This window comes from Gallinula chloropus, assembly GCF_964237585.1.
Source record: "Gallinula chloropus genome assembly, chromosome: 1".
NCBI classification, from domain to species: domain Eukaryota; kingdom Metazoa; phylum Chordata; class Aves; order Gruiformes; family Rallidae; genus Gallinula; species Gallinula chloropus.
In genome coordinates this window covers 52,696,546-52,715,369 of record NC_140085.1, presented here as the reverse complement: position 1 = coordinate 52,715,369, position 18,824 = coordinate 52,696,546, and the positions used below count along the sequence as shown (strand labels likewise).

General features: G+C 36.3%; 1 protein-coding gene across 6 annotated transcripts in view; it reads right to left on the bottom strand.

Moving 5' to 3' along the window:
* ANKS1B (ankyrin repeat and sterile alpha motif domain containing 1B) overlaps positions 1–18,824 on the bottom strand; it is a gene marked incomplete at both ends in the record, with an annotated part of 442,540 nt that overhangs the window by 375,447 nt on the left and 48,269 nt on the right. For all 6 annotated transcript variants that reach the window (XM_084267805.1, XM_084267813.1, XM_084267814.1 and 3 more), the window contains 2 exons: positions 11,794–11,950; positions 16,110–16,190. In XM_084267805.1, coding sequence (XP_084123931.1) covers positions 11,794–11,950; positions 16,110–16,190 — 238 coding nt within the window. The remainder of the gene's footprint in view (positions 1–11,793; positions 11,951–16,109; positions 16,191–18,824) is intronic.

The following is an 18,824-nucleotide window of genomic DNA, read 5'->3' as shown; positions in this document are numbered from 1 at the left end:
GCATTCTGGAATATGTAAACAAAATGTGTAATCCTTTTTGATTCAACTGCTCCTGCAAACCATACTTCCTGAAATCATATCTGAGCCCTTCTCTTATAAATAGTCTGAAAGTTGTCTCTCTTCTCAGAATAACTGATTTTAAATCACAGCAGTTTGTTATTAGAATAGTGAAATTACAGAGAAAAACTGTGTCAGGAACAACGATAGTTTTATATATCATTATAAAAGTCACTATCAAGAAAAGTTACTATCAAGACAACAGTCAAAGCTTAGAAGAAGACAAAATCACAACTGTAGATTTTAGAAAGACAACTGCAGATTTTAGAAAGACTTAGCATATCCTATAAGGAGCTAGTCTTCTCAAGAGTTCAGGGAGACATACATGTGCAGTTTAAGGCACATGAGTATTTGTATTCTGTGGATTGAATAAGTTTTGCTTTATAAAGCAATGACCCTCAAATTTTCCCCTGAATGCTATTTAATAATCTTAACAATAAATGCACATTGAGAATAAGCAGTTTCTTCTTTAATTGTTTTCTTCAAATTCTGCCTGTATACAGACAAATAACTTGAGGCAGAGAGGAAGGAAATAATTTATAGAGCTTTCTGAATTCTATATGCTGTCGATTATGTAGTCTCTATGAAGCCTTAAAATAGAATAGACACTGAATTTTAAAAGTATGTACATTGAATACTTCTTCTGATATATGATTTATAAAGTTTTGTGACAGTTTTGAAAGTGCTGTAAAATTAAAATGTCAATAAGTTATTGTGTCATATATGGGAACAAAAACCAGTAAATTCAGAAAACATACAAAAAAGGGTAGAAATACAGATTTAAAGAAAGGAAAAGAGATAAGTCTGAATCCACAGGATGTATTTCTCAAGGAAAGAACTGAAGAAAGTTCTGGGGACAGAGAACTGAAAAGAGAAAAAATATTTGTCTTTTGAAATGCAGAAATGGTGAGAGAATCAGAGAAATGAGGCTCTGACCTCTTACTCGAAAGCTAGCTAGGGTAAGAAAATCCATGTTGCACAGTAATATCTACAAAGGTAGCAATTTATTATTTTTCTTTTTAGTAACAGTGTTTCTAATTCTAAGATCAAGAACTTAAACCTTGGGTTTGTGGTTTTACCAGCTGCTGTCATTTTCATCTTATTGTGTAATTCAAAACAACTCGGATAAACCTGGGAGACAAAACAGACCGATCAATACATTCAGAGAAGTTAATGTGGAAGATCAGCTCTTCAGGTGTCAGCAACACCACACAAGGTCTGAAAGACTGGAACGTGTTTCCTCTTAAACTGCCAGACAGAAGCTGGAGAGTAGGAAGAGCCAGGTGGAAAGTCAGAAGTTTCCACTGGCAGATGTGGTTTGGTGATTAATAAGTGTTTGAACCGTTATTGTGCATTATTCAGACCACCACGTGGTCTTTCTCTATTACACAGACCACAAATTCAGGTTAAAATATGTACTATCACAACACTACATGGCTGCAGTGATCTGTCAAATACCTGTGACAGGCTTTTTGTGCAGTTGTGGCTTCCAGCGTATCCTTTATACAGGACTGGGGAAGCAATAGTTCAATGTAGAGTGGCACACCCAACAACCACAAGCACAGTTTATTAGAATTTATTTTTAGATTTTCAGTATTTCATGGACAGAACTGCATAGATGAGCAGGCAATTGCAGTCTAATTTTGTGTACAATTACCACAATTAAGTATGAAAATCAGATAATTGCACATAAAATGGCCAATTATGGTAATTTGTGCCTACAGTTACTGTAGGCACATATCCAATCGAAATACTTACACAAAGGAATTAGATGTATAACTGTATCCACATACTATGAGGTAAATAGCAAAATACAGGTCTACTGTGCAATTGTGAAACAGTTACATCTACCTATCCAATATCCAATATTGAATTTTTTGCAAGCATTTTTAGATAATATATGAAGTATTTGGGATCTTCTGCCAATAGTCTAGTGTGGTAGTTTAAAAGTATTCTGATTAAGTTTTCAGAGAGACATCAAAATTAAATTGGTTATGGTCTTTTTTTTCTCAAAATGTGGGGATTGGCCAAAATTTCAGCCACAGATATAGAGGCAGAGACCAACCAGTCCAAATCACTGCTGCTGCACGGCAAACTGAAATTTGCTCACTCTAAACAAAGAATATCCAGCTGAATTTTTATGCAAGGGCATATTTGCAGAAAAGTATATTTTATAACAGCATGGTGCATAAAAGCATCTGTAAATCTGAACAAAATGCTATTATTTTCAAATGAACATCATTGAACAATTTTCTATGGTTTCTTTGCATTTGCCAAATTAAAGCTACATTTCATTTAATGACAAATCAAAGTGATTCAAAATGAGAAATGACTATGTATCACTGAAATAAAGTAGAAGAGTCCAACCTGGAAAAACATGATAATTAAATTACCTCAACATATGCACACAGAACAGGCATTGCATATGTTGTGTTATCAGAGCTGAGAGGTACTACCTAATTAAAACTTAATAATACAACATCCTTCCCCCTTTAAAATGTAAATTAATCAACTCAATTCAGACATAAAAGATATAATGATTTCTAACTTTTAAAGAGAGAATTATAATTTGTTTAACTGCCCCCTAAATGTATCCACTTCAACAATTTAGTACTACACACATAAAATACATCACCTTGGAAGCATCAGATCTTGCTGAGGAGAGAGGACAGTTTTTAAGTAGATTTTGACAGAGTCTGCCACTTTTAAATTTAGGAAAGAAGGGAATGCCTACCAGAAAAACACAGTTGATTGAGCATTCCCAGAGAATCACCTAAGATGGAGAAAGCTGTGACAGTGGATTTCTTGGACTGGAAGAAACATTATGTCTCAGTTGCTGTAAAGACCCAACAAACAACATATGATGATATTTTAAGTGTTTAAGTTATGTGATTTTCTTGGTCCCAAAAATGCTGTTACTTCTGACTCTTCACACACAAAGATAACCCAGGTGTAAATTCATTGATTTTAAGGTCATGGTTGTCCTTCTATCTCTAAAATAGCTTATTATTTAAAAAAAATTTTGAAAGGCATGAAAAAGTATTCTTTAACAAATTAATAATAATTTAGTATTATTGTCTTTGTTGTAAACCATTGTTTCTGGAGTACAGAAAGTTTCTGAGCTAACACTCATTGTCATGAGCAGCAATGAGCTGTTATGAACATACATATATCTGCATGCAAGTTAACACTGAGTGATTAGATCTCCAAATCTGATACCCAAGGGCTAAATAATCCAACTAGTGCTGAAGAAACAGACTAGAATGCTTTTTGAAATTTCAGATACTGCATTACATGTTAGAAACTACAAGACAGGTCCTAAGACTGAGTCAAAAAAGGAAATATCTAGAAATCAGAACTAAGACAGACATACAAAATGTAAGAAAAAAAGAGAAAGTTAGGCCAATAATATGCAAAAATAGTACTAACCAGAAGTCACTAAGAGTCATAATCGATACTATTTAGTAGTCATTCAGATGTAGTTATTCATCTAGACCAATGGACCTCTTTCAGAAATAAGGAAGGTATCTTATGATTTGGCTTTTAAACATTTTTAATTCTTTTCTTAATTATTTGTTACATTGCTCTCTTCATGGGCATGGTCCTGACATTTTCTAGCCTTCCTCTGAATCTGTTCTCTTCTGTGTATAGCTAGAAGTCAGACTTCTGTTGCTGCAAACTGAATTATGCCTTCAGAGCATTGCATATGGTCAGTACTACAGGGTGTACTACAACATTTAGCTACTGACAGTGCATGCCACTGCAAAACCTCGATTGTCTCTTAAGGTCTATTCATTAGCAGACAGATTAGCTAACATTATAGACATAGTCATTGCTATTTGGCAGTCTGATAGTGAGGAAGTACAGGAAACATCAAGAGAATTAATGGCTCTCATAAATATTATATAGGTCCTTAAAGCCACTATTAAACAGTGGGTATATTTAGGACATGTACTACATAGTTGTGTAGTTTGAAGCTCCTAAAGTCCATGCAAGTACTGTACAAGCAATAATGACAATCAAGTACTGATTTTACAGATCTTTCCAAAGAATGCTCAACTCTATTGTCTACGCATTTTTATGATGAACGTGAAAAGGGAGACTTCCTAAATCACTGAGCCATTTCGTTGTCACATAATCCCAATGTCATAGAATTATAGACTCATTTAGATTGGAAAGACCCTTAAGATCAACAAGTTCAGCTTTTAACCTTGCACACCAAGTCTAACCATTAAACCATATCCGTAAGTGCCACATCTTCTAAATACTTTCACACAACCACTTTTGCTGGGCAGCCTGTTCCAGTGCTTGTCATCCCTTTCTGTGAAGTGATTTTTCCTAACATCCAATCTAAACTTCCTCTGGCATAACTTGAGGACATTTCCTCTTGTCCTATTCCTTGCTACTCGGGAGGAGAGACCAACACCCGTCTTGTTACAACCTCCTTTCACAAGGTCTCCCCTCTGCCTCCCTGTCTCCAGGCTAAACAACCCCAGTTCTCTTATCTGCTCCTTATAAGACTTGTACTCCAGACTCTTCACCAGCTTCACTGCCCTTCTCTAGACATGCTCCAGCACTTCAACATCTGTCTTGTAGTTAGTGGCCCAAAACTGAACATAATACTTGAGGTGCAGCCTCACCGGTGCTGAGTACAGGGAACGATCACTTCCCTTGTCCTGCTGGCCACACTGTGTCTGATAGAAGCCAGGATGCTGTTGGTCTTCTTGGCCATCTGGGCACACTACTTGTCACACTCAGCTGCCTGTCCACCAATATAACTCTGTCCATTTCCTCCAGGCAGCTTTCCAGCCACTTTTCCCCAAGTCTGTAGCATTGCATAAGGTTGGCGTGACCCAAGTGCAGGACCAAGCACTCAGCCCTGTTGAACTTCAATATTGATGGGCCTTGGCCCATCAGTACAGCCTCTCCATATCCCTTCCCACCCTCAAGCAGATTAAAACTCCCACCCAACTTGGTGTCACCTATAAACATACTGAGGGTGCACTCAATCCCCTCTTCCAGATGACTGATAAAGATATTGAAGACAACTGTCCCCCGCAATGAGCCCTGGGGAACACCACTTGTGATCATCCCCCAACTGGATTTAACTCCATTGACCACAACTCTTCAGGCCCAGCATTCCAGAAAGTTTTTACCCAGTGGAGTCCACTCCATGAGCACACAGTTTCTCCATGAGGAAGCTGTGGGAAATGGTGTCAAAGGTTTTATTAAAGTCCAGGCAAACAACAGTCACAGCCTTTCCCTCATCCACTAAGTGGGTCACCCTGTCATAGACTGAGATCAGGTTAGTCAAGCTTTCATGAACCCATGCTGACTGGGCCTGATCACCTGGTTCTCCTGTACTTGTCAAGTAATAGCAGCCAAGTTGATTTGCTTGGTAACGTTCACCAGTACTGCAGTCAGACCGACAGGACCGTAGTTCTGGCACATCTTGTGGATAGGCATCACATTGGCTGACCTCCAGACAGCTAGGACTTCTGACAAATGACAGAAATGGCTTGATGAGCACTTCTTCCAGCTCCCTCAGTACCCTTGGGTGGATCCCATCCAACCCTATAGACTTGTGAGTATCTAAGCACTGTAGCAAGTCACTATTTCCACTTGGATTATGGGGACTTCATTCTGCTCCTCTTCCCTCTCTTCCAGATCAGGGGGGTGGGTACCCTGAGAAGAACTGGTCTTGCTGCTAAAGACTGAGGCAAAGAAAGCATTAAGTACCTCAGCCTTTTCCTCATCCTTTGTCACTGTGTTTCTTCCTGCATCCAATAAAGGATGGAGATTCTCCTTAGCACTCCTTTTGTTGCTGATGTGTTTACAGAAGCATCTTTTATTGTGTTTTATGGCAGTAACCAGATTAAGATATACTTGAGCTTTGACCCTTCTAATTTTATCCCTGCATAACCTCACACCATTTTTGTTGTCCCCCTGAATTGCCTGCCCATTCTTCCAAAGGCCATAAACTTCTTTTTCACTTGAGTTCCAACCAAAGATCTCTGTTCAACCAGGCTGATCCTCTTCCTTCATCTTTCGGCACATGAGGACACCCTGCTCCTGCACCTTTAAGATTTCCTTCTTGAAGAATGTCCAGCCTTCCTGGACCCCTTTTCCTTTCAGAACTGCCTCCCAAGGTACTCTGTCAACCAGGCTCCTAAACAGACCAAAGTGTACCCTCCAGAAATCCCAGGTAGCAGTTCCACTGAACCCCCTCCTTACTTCCTCAAGAATCCAAACCTCTGTCATTTCATGATAGATATGCCCAAGATGGTTTCCAACTTTCATATCACCCACAAGTCCTTCTCTGTTCATAAACAACAGATCCAGTGGGATGCCTTTCCTGGTTTGCTCACTCAACAACTGTGTCAGGAAGTTGTCCACACACTCCAGGAACCTCCTGGACTGTCTCCTCTCTGCTGTGCTGTATTTCCAGCAGACGTCTGGTAAATTGAAGTCCCAGTGAGAACAAGAGCTAGCAATTGTGAGACTTCTCCCAGCTGCTAACAGCACTTACAGTAACTCCCAGCACTTACAGTCACTGTGTTTAATTTCAATGGGAATTAAAGTGCTTTCCTGGATCTCTAGGACAAAGGCTGAACAATGCTACAACAGAAACTCTAAACACATCCAAGAATGAGGGGAGCTCTTAAGAAGAACATTGTGACTTTATTGCCCATTCTCTTTGAGGAAGGTGCACAGATTTTTTACATTTTATATGGAAAAATATCTAATGACATCATTCTTATTATCACACATCATCAATTAGCCTGTCTAATTTGAAAGTCATGAAAGAAAAAGATCCATGACTACCTTATAAAGTACTCTTAAACACAAACCCAAGCATTAGAATTTAGGTATCCCTAATATTTCCAGATATAGTTTCAAAACTGAAATAAAAATCAAAGCATTTAGATAGAACTAGATGTGTTCTTATGTGTTCTGCTACCACTGTGATCATAAACAGACAAAAACTTACTCACAGCTTTGCTTCCATTCAAAAATTTGGAAGTCTGAGAGTTGATACCTATCACACACTTATAAGAAGCTGTATATTGTATCACTGGATATGTTTTTCTAACAATATTCAGACCAATACTATTTCATATTGTCATCAATGATACAGATTGTGGGATTGAGTACATCCTCAGCAAATGTATGCATGACACCAGCTTAGTGGTTCATCTGATTCACCAGAGGGAAGGGATGCCAGGTACGTTGACAGGGTTGAGAAGCAGACCCTTATGAACCTCATGCATTCAACAAGGCCAAGTGCAAAATCCTGCATCTGGGTCGAGGCAATCCCCATTATCAGTACAGAGTTAGCAATGAAATGATTTGGAGCAGCTCTGCAGAGAAGGGCTTGGGGATACTCACTGATGAAAAGTTGGATACAAGCTGGCAATGTGTGCTTGCAGCCCAGAAAGTCAATCCTGTCCTGGGGCTGCACCAAAAGAGGCATGACCAGCAGGGTGAGGAAGGTGATTCTGCCCCTCTTCCTTGCTCTGGTGAGACCCCACCTGGAGTACTGCATCCAGTTCTTGGGTCCCCAGTACAAGAAAGACATGCAGCTGTTAGGGTAGGTCCAGAGAAGGTCCAAGAAAATGATGAGGGAGAGGCCTGGACACCTCTCCTGAGAAGAATGAGGAAAGTCTGAAGGTCCCTTCTGACAAAAACTATTATATGAACACGTTCTAATGAATATCTTTGCCATATAAGAACAATATAATGACAAATAAATGTACCATTGTCCCATTACATAGTGAATACTTGGATTTAGATAGTAATTTTTTTTTTCAGAGAGATAATCTGAATCAAAGAGATGGTTGAACTTAGTGATCTTAGAGGTCTTTTCCGATCTTAAAGATTCTATGATTCTATGATTTGTGTAAAAGGTATTGGGAAAAAATCTGCTGCAAATTACCCAGTGTGAATCAAAATCAAACTTACTGAATTTCCATTGAACTTCACCTTTACTTATGTGGAAACAAAATAAAAAGGTAATTCTGTAATTTGATTTACTACTTTGAATGAATGCTTTCTTCAAGTTTATTGCTGCAATTGGCTCAAATAAAAAAGATTGTCTCTGCACATTTTTTTTCCATAAAATTGTATAGTAAAAGTCCCAGGAGAAATTCAGAAATTCATCCATATTCTCTAATTTAAGAGGAGAGGGTGAACATCAAATCCAGAACATGAAAATGACGGTTTTTGCAGGCTACTTTGGTGCTGAATTGTAACTCTGGAAGTCCCTGAGGTGTCACTGAGAGAGGAATATAATGTCTGTGCTTCATTTTGATGATTTAGGGAAGATAGTAAATATGTTAGGTGCTGCTTATTTACATATTATGAACACATCCTGAACTTTTTTCCTTCATATTTCAGAAGTGTAAAACAGCACTAAGAATATGTGAGTGCTTTTAATGGCAATTACGATTTGATGCACAGGAAAAATTCTAAAGTACATTAAATGCATAAATGTAAGAAAAAATATGTGCTACGTGCATAAAGAAAAACAGGTCAAATCACAAAACAGAGAACAACATCACCGAGAAAGTTCACAAGTGTTCACATTTTTTCCAGTAAACGCTCTAGTATTCATATTCTGTCACTATGTATTAAAAATATGTTTTAAACTTGATATTTATTCCCGATGTCCTTCACCTTTTTTGCATGTGATTTCCTACACGAATACCAAACAGTACTTATTAACCTATATGTGGCTGTTGCTTATTAGTAATGTTTTTCATAGATTAGGATTTCTTACCAATTATGTAACTAATAAGTCCTGATCTCACACTACCTTCATCCAATTTATAATTTACATATTTTCAAGTCTTCATCAACGAATTTTAAACACTTAAATGTTTTGTAATTTCACCATATTTTGTAATTTAAAGCCTACACCATTCAAGTCAACTAAGACACCTGTCAAAGAGTGACAGAATTATTCTTTCTTAATTGTTATGCTGTAATAATTTTCAGTGTGTAGAATTGCCAGTCTACATTCCACCACCCACATAAAAGAATTGTCTTTAACTGTTCACCTCTTAACTGGTTTTTTTTTTTTTTTTCATTTTATGTAATAGGAACAGTAGGGGGCATTCAGAGCTTTAGATGCTGTATATGGCTGGATATGATCCTATGATGCTAGTTAACTGCATTTTAAGTGTGAGGAATGCAATAGAATTAATTTACAGCATACCATATTAAATCCATTAATTTGTGGAATACACTTTTATGCATTATGAGATTCTCATTTCATTCTTTGTTGTGCTATTCAACACTTTCACTGAAATTTTTGGAAGCATTTCTTTTACATAGAATTTTAATAAAATAGATGAAAAGCAAAGATGTACTAGAATATATATATATTTTTTTTAATAATGGACAAAAGCATTTTCTTAAACTTAAAGTATATACATCTTAATGTGATCAGTTAAAAGGTCTGGCGAGCATATTATTTACTGTGGTGAAAAAGTGTCAGGAAAAATGTCTGTCCTTCTCCCCAACCCCAAGAAGGTAAAAGAAGGAAGAAAAATACCTGGGATTTCTTACAGACTATAGCTTCAGTTCCACAGATCCAAGAGAAACTATGAGGAGCTACCTGTCTTATACAGCCTATCAGCAAATAAGCAAAAGCCTCAGAAATCTACAGACTCGTAAGAGTGTGCAATAGTTATTAGAGTGAGGATGCATTTTGGCTTTGTATCAACATAGCATCTCCCTCATTCCCTGACATATATATTATTCTCCTGTGTAGAGTGCTAATTAGAACAGGGAAGTCGGTGCCAGAAAAATGGTCAACCTATTAAAGTTGGCCACTGTCTAGAGTGTCCAACATTTCTTGTGAGGATTGCTCACTGTTTGCCATTCCTGGTTTTGGCTAAAATGCATAAACACCAGGACATCTAATGACAAGTTGTTTTTTGAGTCAGTGGGTTATAGAATTAGATGCATCCCTGCTTATTTGCTTCAGTGATCAAACCAGAGAGACTGGACAGCACATCTAATCAAGATCAAGAATATTCTAGAAGTTTGGAGGTATATGTGGGATTGGAAAGAAGCAAATTTGAATTACATATCTTTTTCTGGTCCTTCTGAAATTATCTTTTTCACTATCTGAAGTTCCTGCATAGTTTCCAGTTTTCTGTCAGTACAGTACAATGAATTTCTTCAAGCAAATTGATAACATGCAATCAGAAAGCTGCTTTTCATTTTGCTGCAGAAATAAAACAAAACAAAAAAACCAAAACCCTTCTCCTTCACAAAAGGTAATCCTACAATTCACCTGGTTTCATCGCATATGCAACAGATGACAAGAATGAGAATCTTGGAGAAACTCCTAATCTGCAACTTGAAGCAAAGTACAACTCTTTTTTTTGGGGTATTTTCTCTTGGATGAGCCATGGTATTATAGGATTTCCCAGAAGACTGTCACATAAGCATATTTTATTACTTTATTTTCCAGTATTTCCTGCACTAATACCTGATATTCATATCATAGTTATTATATGGATTCCAACGGCTAAGTATATAACCTCAAATATCAAATAGATTATTTAAAGAATGCCATATCAGACTGGTTAAGTATTTGCAGTTTCTTATTTTCTCACAGTTTGCCTTCCAGCCACAATAATGCAGATGCTGAGAGTGCAACTACTTTGTGAGACTGTAGTCTGTTAAATTCGTACATCTGAGGTGCTGTAGCATACCCTACCTGGAGGCCATCGGCTGCTCCACAAGGACATGGAAATTCTGAGCACCCTCTGTAATACCCACAGGCCCAGGCAGATGGCTCAGTTACTGTGGGGCCTTTGAAGGTACTGGATTTCTATTTGGGCAAACAAATCCTGCCTTACTTTTGCTCAGCTGAGTAACCCTGTTGGCTCCTGTGATTACACAGATTAGACCTCTGTGGAATGAAATGGTGTGTCTATAGGCAATGTAGACAATGCAGACACTACAACTCAAGTCTGAATCCCACCTCTACATCCTTACTTATCACCCTGCCAAATTCAATAGCTTGTGGTTACCACTCATATTTCATAGCCAACTTCCAGGCCTCAAACAGTTCATCTGACTATAGATGTGTCAGATTTTAATCGCCTTCTGTCTATTTCTAAGTACTAACCTTACAAACGGACCATGTAAGAATATACAGAATGAAAACAGAAGGTGTGCCATATGTTTGAAAACATAATGCAGCGTATTTGTCCTGCCCTTACCCACTGTAATACTCTCATTGTTTTTTCCTAGTATTCACGCATCCTTTCTGCTGCACATGCATACATGCAGTCCATCTGGTTTGTCATTTATCTCTGCATATAAGTTCATTTACAGTATTCTCAAGATGTACAGAGAATGTTAATTTTATCTCAAAGGTTGTCAAGAATTCAATATATAATAAAGTTTGAAAGACACAGAGTTGATGCAATTTTATATCAATATATATGATGCATAGAGTATGTCTTCATATGATTTTTCAGAAACAAACAGAAGGGTTTTTTCACACTGTTTAAATCTAATATCCTCTAGGTCAGTGTCCATCCAGAAGGAAGACATCTGGTATGCTTTTATTGGAATATTTTATCTGTCTTGGAAATGAAATTACTGAAAAAATGGAAAACAGATTTTTTTAATTTGGCTATAATTTGCCAGACTTAAAGAATATTTGCTGATTTTTTTTCTGATTATGTACAGAAATATCTTTTGTCACTTCACCTGTTCATTCACTCTGGAATGTGATGGCCCATGATGGATGAGTATCTTCACAATGTCTACATCTCCTCTCCAAGCAGCCAAGTGAATAGGAAAATAGCCTTTATTGTCTGCCACATTAGTTGATGCTTCATACTGAAGTAATTTGAGAACTATATCTCTGAAAAAAAAAGAGAAAAGGAATAAAATCTAAAAATTGGCAGGAAGCTTATTTCATTGTTTTTACATGAACATACATATAACCAAAATTTTTAGCCTAAAAAGAAGTTTTTCAAGTGAAGCTACTACAAAGATGAAGCCAATCATTTCTAAGAATGAAATATTAAAGCATAATCAAAATGTTACCCATTGTAATGATCCTCACTTTTTATGAATGCCCATCAACAATTTTAACATCAGTTCTCTTAACCTGTTTCTTTCAAAAGGATCACCTGGCCACGGAATAATTTTTAGAATTTGCCTGTCAAAGCCACACACATGTTCCTCAAAACAAACCTTCCAGACACTAAAGACAGAGAAATACACCTATCCCCATCGTTCCTGAGTTCTGGAGGCAGAATGTAGCTTTACGAATACGGTTCTTGCATTAAGGTTAAAAAAATACAGGTAGGTTTTCTTCTTCTTTACGGTGTCATCTCAGAGTTTTCTTTGGAAGGAAATAATTTAATGATGATCTACTTAGATATATACTATTTTCTATGGAATAACTGCTTCTATTTTCGTTTTCCACACACAGCTTCCCGAGAGCAATGAAGAAAAAATAAACTTTTGTTATTTGAATTCTTATTATATTCCTTTCAGTATTTTCAGTGTGGCTTACCATATATTAAATGAAAGATTAGTATAAGCTGGTATATTGCATCCCTGATTTTTAAGCAGTCTCCTGTACTTAACTTCAAAGGTTAAGCTTAAAAATCAACTGTGTGGTGTGATCGTTGGTTATCAAGTATGTCAAAAAGTAAATCAATTCTGTCTTATCTCTCCATTTGTCTTCCCTTTGTTTGACACAGTGGGCCTTATTAGTTATTAAATTAATTTAATCTTTGATCCAGTGTAGGCAGTTTTATGCACAGTTTTGCTGAATATGAAGGCACTGTTTCTTACAAATTTTGCTCAAAAAATTGGGGGTGGGAAAGGAGCTCGATGCAGCCTGTGTTATGACTATAATTTAAGACCTTGAGTACAAATTAAGACAGAAGGTAAATCCCAAGGCAACTGTTCTCCCAACCTTGATGGAACCTTATTTAATTGCCTATTGAGAAAAAAATGTGGCAAGTAAGAGTGAATTTATCCAGGTCAAAAGAAACTCCCTATTGTCTCCAAAAGTAATCATAGAAGTACCAGAGTCATCACATCTAAGCTTTGAGGGAGGCTGTAAGCTGGATTTTGCTTACTCCTGACAAGGTCAAATAACATGAAAACCACCAAGAAAGAGCAGATCTAATGCAGAATGCTTTTTGCTACACCAATAACTCCAGAAAAGTGACTCCAGAAATTTTTTAGTACAAACAAATTTTGAGAGACTTCTCATGGCATAATAATTGTTCTTGCAGTATAGTGTAATGAAGCCTAGAGATACAAAGTAGTTTGAGAGGGATACAAATCAAAGGAAACATGAATTGAAATATGTGGGGGAAAAACAGAAAAAAACCCATGACAATAATGATATACAGCAACTGCTGGGAAGACTCTGTTGCAAGATTCAGACTACGAAATAGAACCTAGGTCTCCTTCATCATTCAAGAATGCCCTGACCCATCACACTTTTCTAGGGTGATATTTTTTTAGTGCTCTGTCAGAACTTTTTCATTTTGTAGAAACAAATTTCAGAGAAGTCCTTAGCCCAGTAACATTATTGGGCTAAGTAAAATTACTTAGGGAGACTGAGATTCAAGTCCCTGCTCCAGATATGATTTAATTACTTATATAATACAGAATTTTATTTTCAAAAGGAAGGAGAACTATCCCAGAATAACCAAGGACAAGGGAATTCATCACATACAATGATTAAGCAGGGACTTTCTAACATTGGAGTCCATCAAGTGTCCCAGCTACAAATTATTAGTTGGGTCATAAAGTCTTATGTTCTTACTCTTCCTGAAGTCTCTCAAGTTCATCTTAATGTCCTGTGTGAAAAATTAATACACCCAATGTTTTCAAAGGACAAGAACTTCTGCTAAGTGAGAAGGCTCTCATGTCAACAGACTATACCAAATATTGATTTTGAATATCAAGTTTCATATCTGAAAATTGGAGTGGGAAAATGGGAAACAGGAACAGAAAAAATAGCATGAGTGTAAAGCTATTTATTCAACATAAATAGCTTGAGTGTAAAGCTATTTATTTGTTATCTGTGGTGACTAACAAAATTACAGCCAGCAGGTGTCTGTTCAACTCTCTTGCTGACAGTGCTACCATTGTCTCTGGATCGGTATGATAGCTTGGATAGCAGGTCCCAAACCATCATGATTTATCACAAAATACTTCATGATGTACTTCAGTTTACTATAACAAGCAATAAATGCGATGTCAGTAACTGCTGCTTACCCTGCTGTGAGGGTAAGGGGTCATAGCAGCCAGAGGCAATTACGACCTTTTCAAAAGCTGCAGTTATAACAACTGCTGTACATAAGTCCACAGTTTGAAGTTCTCTCTGACTTCAGCAGAAGTTTTGCCAAAACTGTGTTTGAGAATGCTATTTGGCTTTTGTGTGTTTGGGGATTTTACAGTTTATATTGCTAGGATTTACCTGAAGTCTCTGATAGATTCAGTGTTTATATAGCAGTATTTTTACTTTGCTGGGTAACTATTGGTTTATAGTCAGTATTAAACATACTAAAACCAGTTTTCATCTATTTTAAACCAGGAATCTTTGCAAGCTAAGGCTTGAGCTTCTGACAGTCAAAGATGTGCAGTGGCACAAGAAACAATCCATAAACTATAAACAAGATAAATGTGATTTTCTCCCTTTTTTAAAAAGGGTTAGTTTAATAGACTATATTAAGGACTTAGACCTAATTCCATGGAGGTAAAATATATTAAAGTGTTATTCTGAACCTGGCTACAGAACTGAAATCTTGGAAAATGCATAGTATCTAGTTTAACAGTATTTTAATTTCATTTATTTTTTCAGAAACAGAATATCCTATGTTCACCAAAAGATTCATATGGTCTAAAGGAAATATGCAGGTTTCTAGAATAAAATTAAAGACATGTCCTAAAGTTTTTATTTTTTCAAGGAAGAATGCAAAAATTGCAAAATGAGTAAATTAAACATATAATTATTATGAATTCATATATTATATAAAGGACAGTCCAAAATTGCATTAAAGTTAGTGCAAATCACTCTCAGTTTCAGTTGGGTTTTGATCAGCTCCTTACCTCCCACAGAGGAATAATCCAAATCCAAAAATCCAGACAGTGTTAACAGGGTCAGTTTACAAACAAGATAGCTGTACTGCATCAAGAGGGGCAGGTCTTACCTTGGTTACAGTGGGGTCCATCCCACTAGAAATTCATAGACCTCAGTAAAACCTTTCTCTCTTGTTCTTTCTTGATAAGAACATGCAGTTTGCAGCTGTACCATGGAGGTAATCATGTAGCAAGGGGCAACATGTAACAACAGATGTAAAGCAGAACAAATTGCAAGGTGTAATAGTGAGTTCCCAGTTTCTCAATGACTGGCCAGTGCCTTTAAGAGTTCACCTGCACTGGTGTGGCTGTGCAGTACCCCTCACTGGGGGTTTTCCAGGCTTTCCCCAAGCTTGTTGAGACATATATGTGGTAACTTCGACGCACAGCAGGGAAGGAAAAACATTTTTCTGCTTTCAGGTGTATAAATACTAAATATTCTTATCATGCTACTTTTACTTTGATAATCATTAACCTATACTGTTCTTTTGTTCCAGAGGATTGTTTCCTTAAAGTTACAGCACAGTATTTTCTGTGATTATTTCCCACCAGCTGAAAAGCACTGGAGTCATCACTAGCAAAAACAATAATACATTTGTTCAAAATCAATTATTATTATTCAATAATAAATTTATTTAAAATAAATAATAAATTTACTCAAAATCAAACCAGGCTTTGGGAGAACTGGTACAAAATCAACAACTTCTAAATGACATTCCCCATTTTCACATGCTGATATCAACGACAGCGTCAAAAATTGTTACATTAATATATCCCATGGGAAATAAGAGTATTTCAGTAAAACAGGTGCTGTCAACTCTCAGTGAGAATCTCAGTGCCGTGTTCGGTAATTTTAAGTTACATAGTTAAATATCCAGCTACATAAAAGCGAAACATGAGGCACTTACTTGTGTCCGTTTAAAGCCGCGTGGTGTAAAGCAGTATAACCTGAACTGTCTGTGCAGTTTATATTTGGTCCTCGCCAGATGCTGCAAATAAAGAACAATTGTAAAGTTGGGGGGTATTTCTTGGCTTGGCAAGAACAGAAATGTCAGAAATTTGATGTATAAATAATCTAAAGATCACTGCAACTACTGAGATTAAACTTTAAGAGACAAATCATCTTGAAAAGAAGTTAAAATGTCATGTTGATATCAATATAATTTATTTATAAAAATAATTTTACACGTTCATCTTTATAGCAGTCATGAACCTTATGTAGGGCAGTCTCAAAGACTAATAACCATTCTGTCATTTCAATTAGATCTGTTCTCCCTGTACTACTGTGGTAATTACACTGAGTTTATAATCTGATTTTGCACTACTTCTTTCACAAGTATATGCATTGACTTAAGTCAGTTCATTGAGATTCATACAAATGTGAGGTTAGTGAGATCCAGTTCATGTCCTTTAAAGAGACAGCAAATTTATTCTTTTAACTTGGCCTGATGTTTTAGCTACTATTTTAATTAATTATATATTTTAAAAAACAACATATATAAACCACTTTTGAAAAACAATTATCATGTTTTGGTGCGTTTTGTTATGTTTCTGTATTTTACAGCACTTTTTTCAAAGTCAGCGTCATTATATGTCTCAAGTATCAAGTTTCATGGTCTCTTATGGAGTGTTCACAAAGCAGTAAAGGAGATTTTTTGTTTCAAAGTAGAAAAATGTGATGGATGATCTACCAAAAAACCCCCAAACACCAAAGCCTGTAAATTGGATACCAGAGGCATACTGAGTACCTGCAGTTTTTTTGTTAACTGGCTACATTTCAAGCTAACTGTATCCTTTGTGAATGCATTTTCTACCTATTTCTTTTTTAATGATTATTATTCTGTAAGACAGTTTTCAATCATTAGTATTCCAGATTCTAGGACACAAGATCCTGAGTCCTGAAATACAGTCTGGTTTTTTTCAGGTTCTAACACAGAGTTGAACAGTCATTGGTAATTAATATCTTCCCTTCACTTCATACCTTAGAATCAAGTGTTGCAGTTTAAAGGAAATATTTGGAAGCTAATAGGTAAAACGTTTTTCATGCTGACATTTTTTACGATCTACATAAATAAAATGACATGTTATGCTTAACATACACTTTTAAAGAATTCTTTAATACTGAATCTGTATTTTTTTACCAATGGAATACTGCTGTTGCAGTCTGGTCTCTTTTTACTTGTATGTTTGAATGATTAATTACCTCATAAATTTAAACAGTTGTTTTCCCTTAAGTAATACTGCACGCATACAGAATTACTTGTGTAACACATTGTTTTCTGCAATGAACATAATTCTACATAGAGCTGGGTGCCTCACCACTACCTGCAACTTAATTTCTTGGAAGAACAGGACTGAAATATTTTCTTGGGTTCAAAGAAGCAAAACTATGAAATAATCTTTTTATTAATCTGATCAAAAGCCTACAGATGTTCTTTCCCACAGAAGGTGACTTCCAGTTGTGAAAGTCACCCTAATCTTTCCAATTAAAAGAAATTGTTTTAAGGTCATGAACAGTAGATCTTCCATAATAGACATGTTATTTACAAGGCAAAGACAGACGGTCCTTATCAATTGGAAGAAAAGAAGTCCTTATCTATCAATATTCTATAACCTCTTTTATATTTTTGCATACTTTATTAGTTATTTTCTTATTTATTGGACTCTACTTTCATCCTTTGATTTGTACCAGCTTATAGGAGAAAGAAGCAGAAAATTGAAAATGGTATAAAAAGTAATATTTCAAATTTTAAAATAAATACATGAAACACCAGAACATTAATTTACTCTTTTTTGCTTGCTTGCTTGCCTTGGTTTACAATTGTTAGGATCTGCCTGTTGGTTGATTTTTCAAACTGCAAGGGATCCATGAGTTCATAAATTATTCATGGTGCATTAGGCTTTTTAAAAAAAAAATTAAAAAATCAAAATAATAACAAAAAACCCAAACAAAAACCTAGTTCTTGTCTACCCTGATTTCCTCCATTGATGTACACACTATTTAATGCATTGGTTTACTACCAGACTCTGGTTTTAGGAAATATTTTTCAACTGAAACTATACTTTTTAATATATATTTTTTTAATGGAAACTTTACTAATTAGTATCCAAATGCACCTATGGGAAAGCTTCTTAGGACACTTGGGTTGGAAGACAAAGGACAAAAGGCCAGAAAAACCACTGTCAGCTCCCCAACAGTACAGAAAGACATGCTCAAAATCAGAACCTGGTTATCAATCTAAATAACAGCTGCTGGCATTTCTTTTCCCTTGGGCCAGTATCAAATTCCCCTCCTAGGAGGACTTGCATTGCTAGGAAACGCAACATGTTTTCCTACAAACTGAATGCAGGTTCAGTATATACACTGGATATTTATGCTTTAATAGCTGACAATCAAATTCAAATTGGGACAGTCTGCAAATAGATACTCTTACACCCTAAAACTCACAGCTATGGTGAATAGCTTTTCTCTTATAAGCAGAATATAGCAAGGCAAAGGCATAGTGGTGTATTAGGTCCATAAGCATCTGATTTCATAGAGAAGTGGGGTGGAGAAAGAAAAAAAGCCTAGAGAGCCCTTCCTTGGCACCATAAACACCAACTCTATTTGAGCAATTATCAAA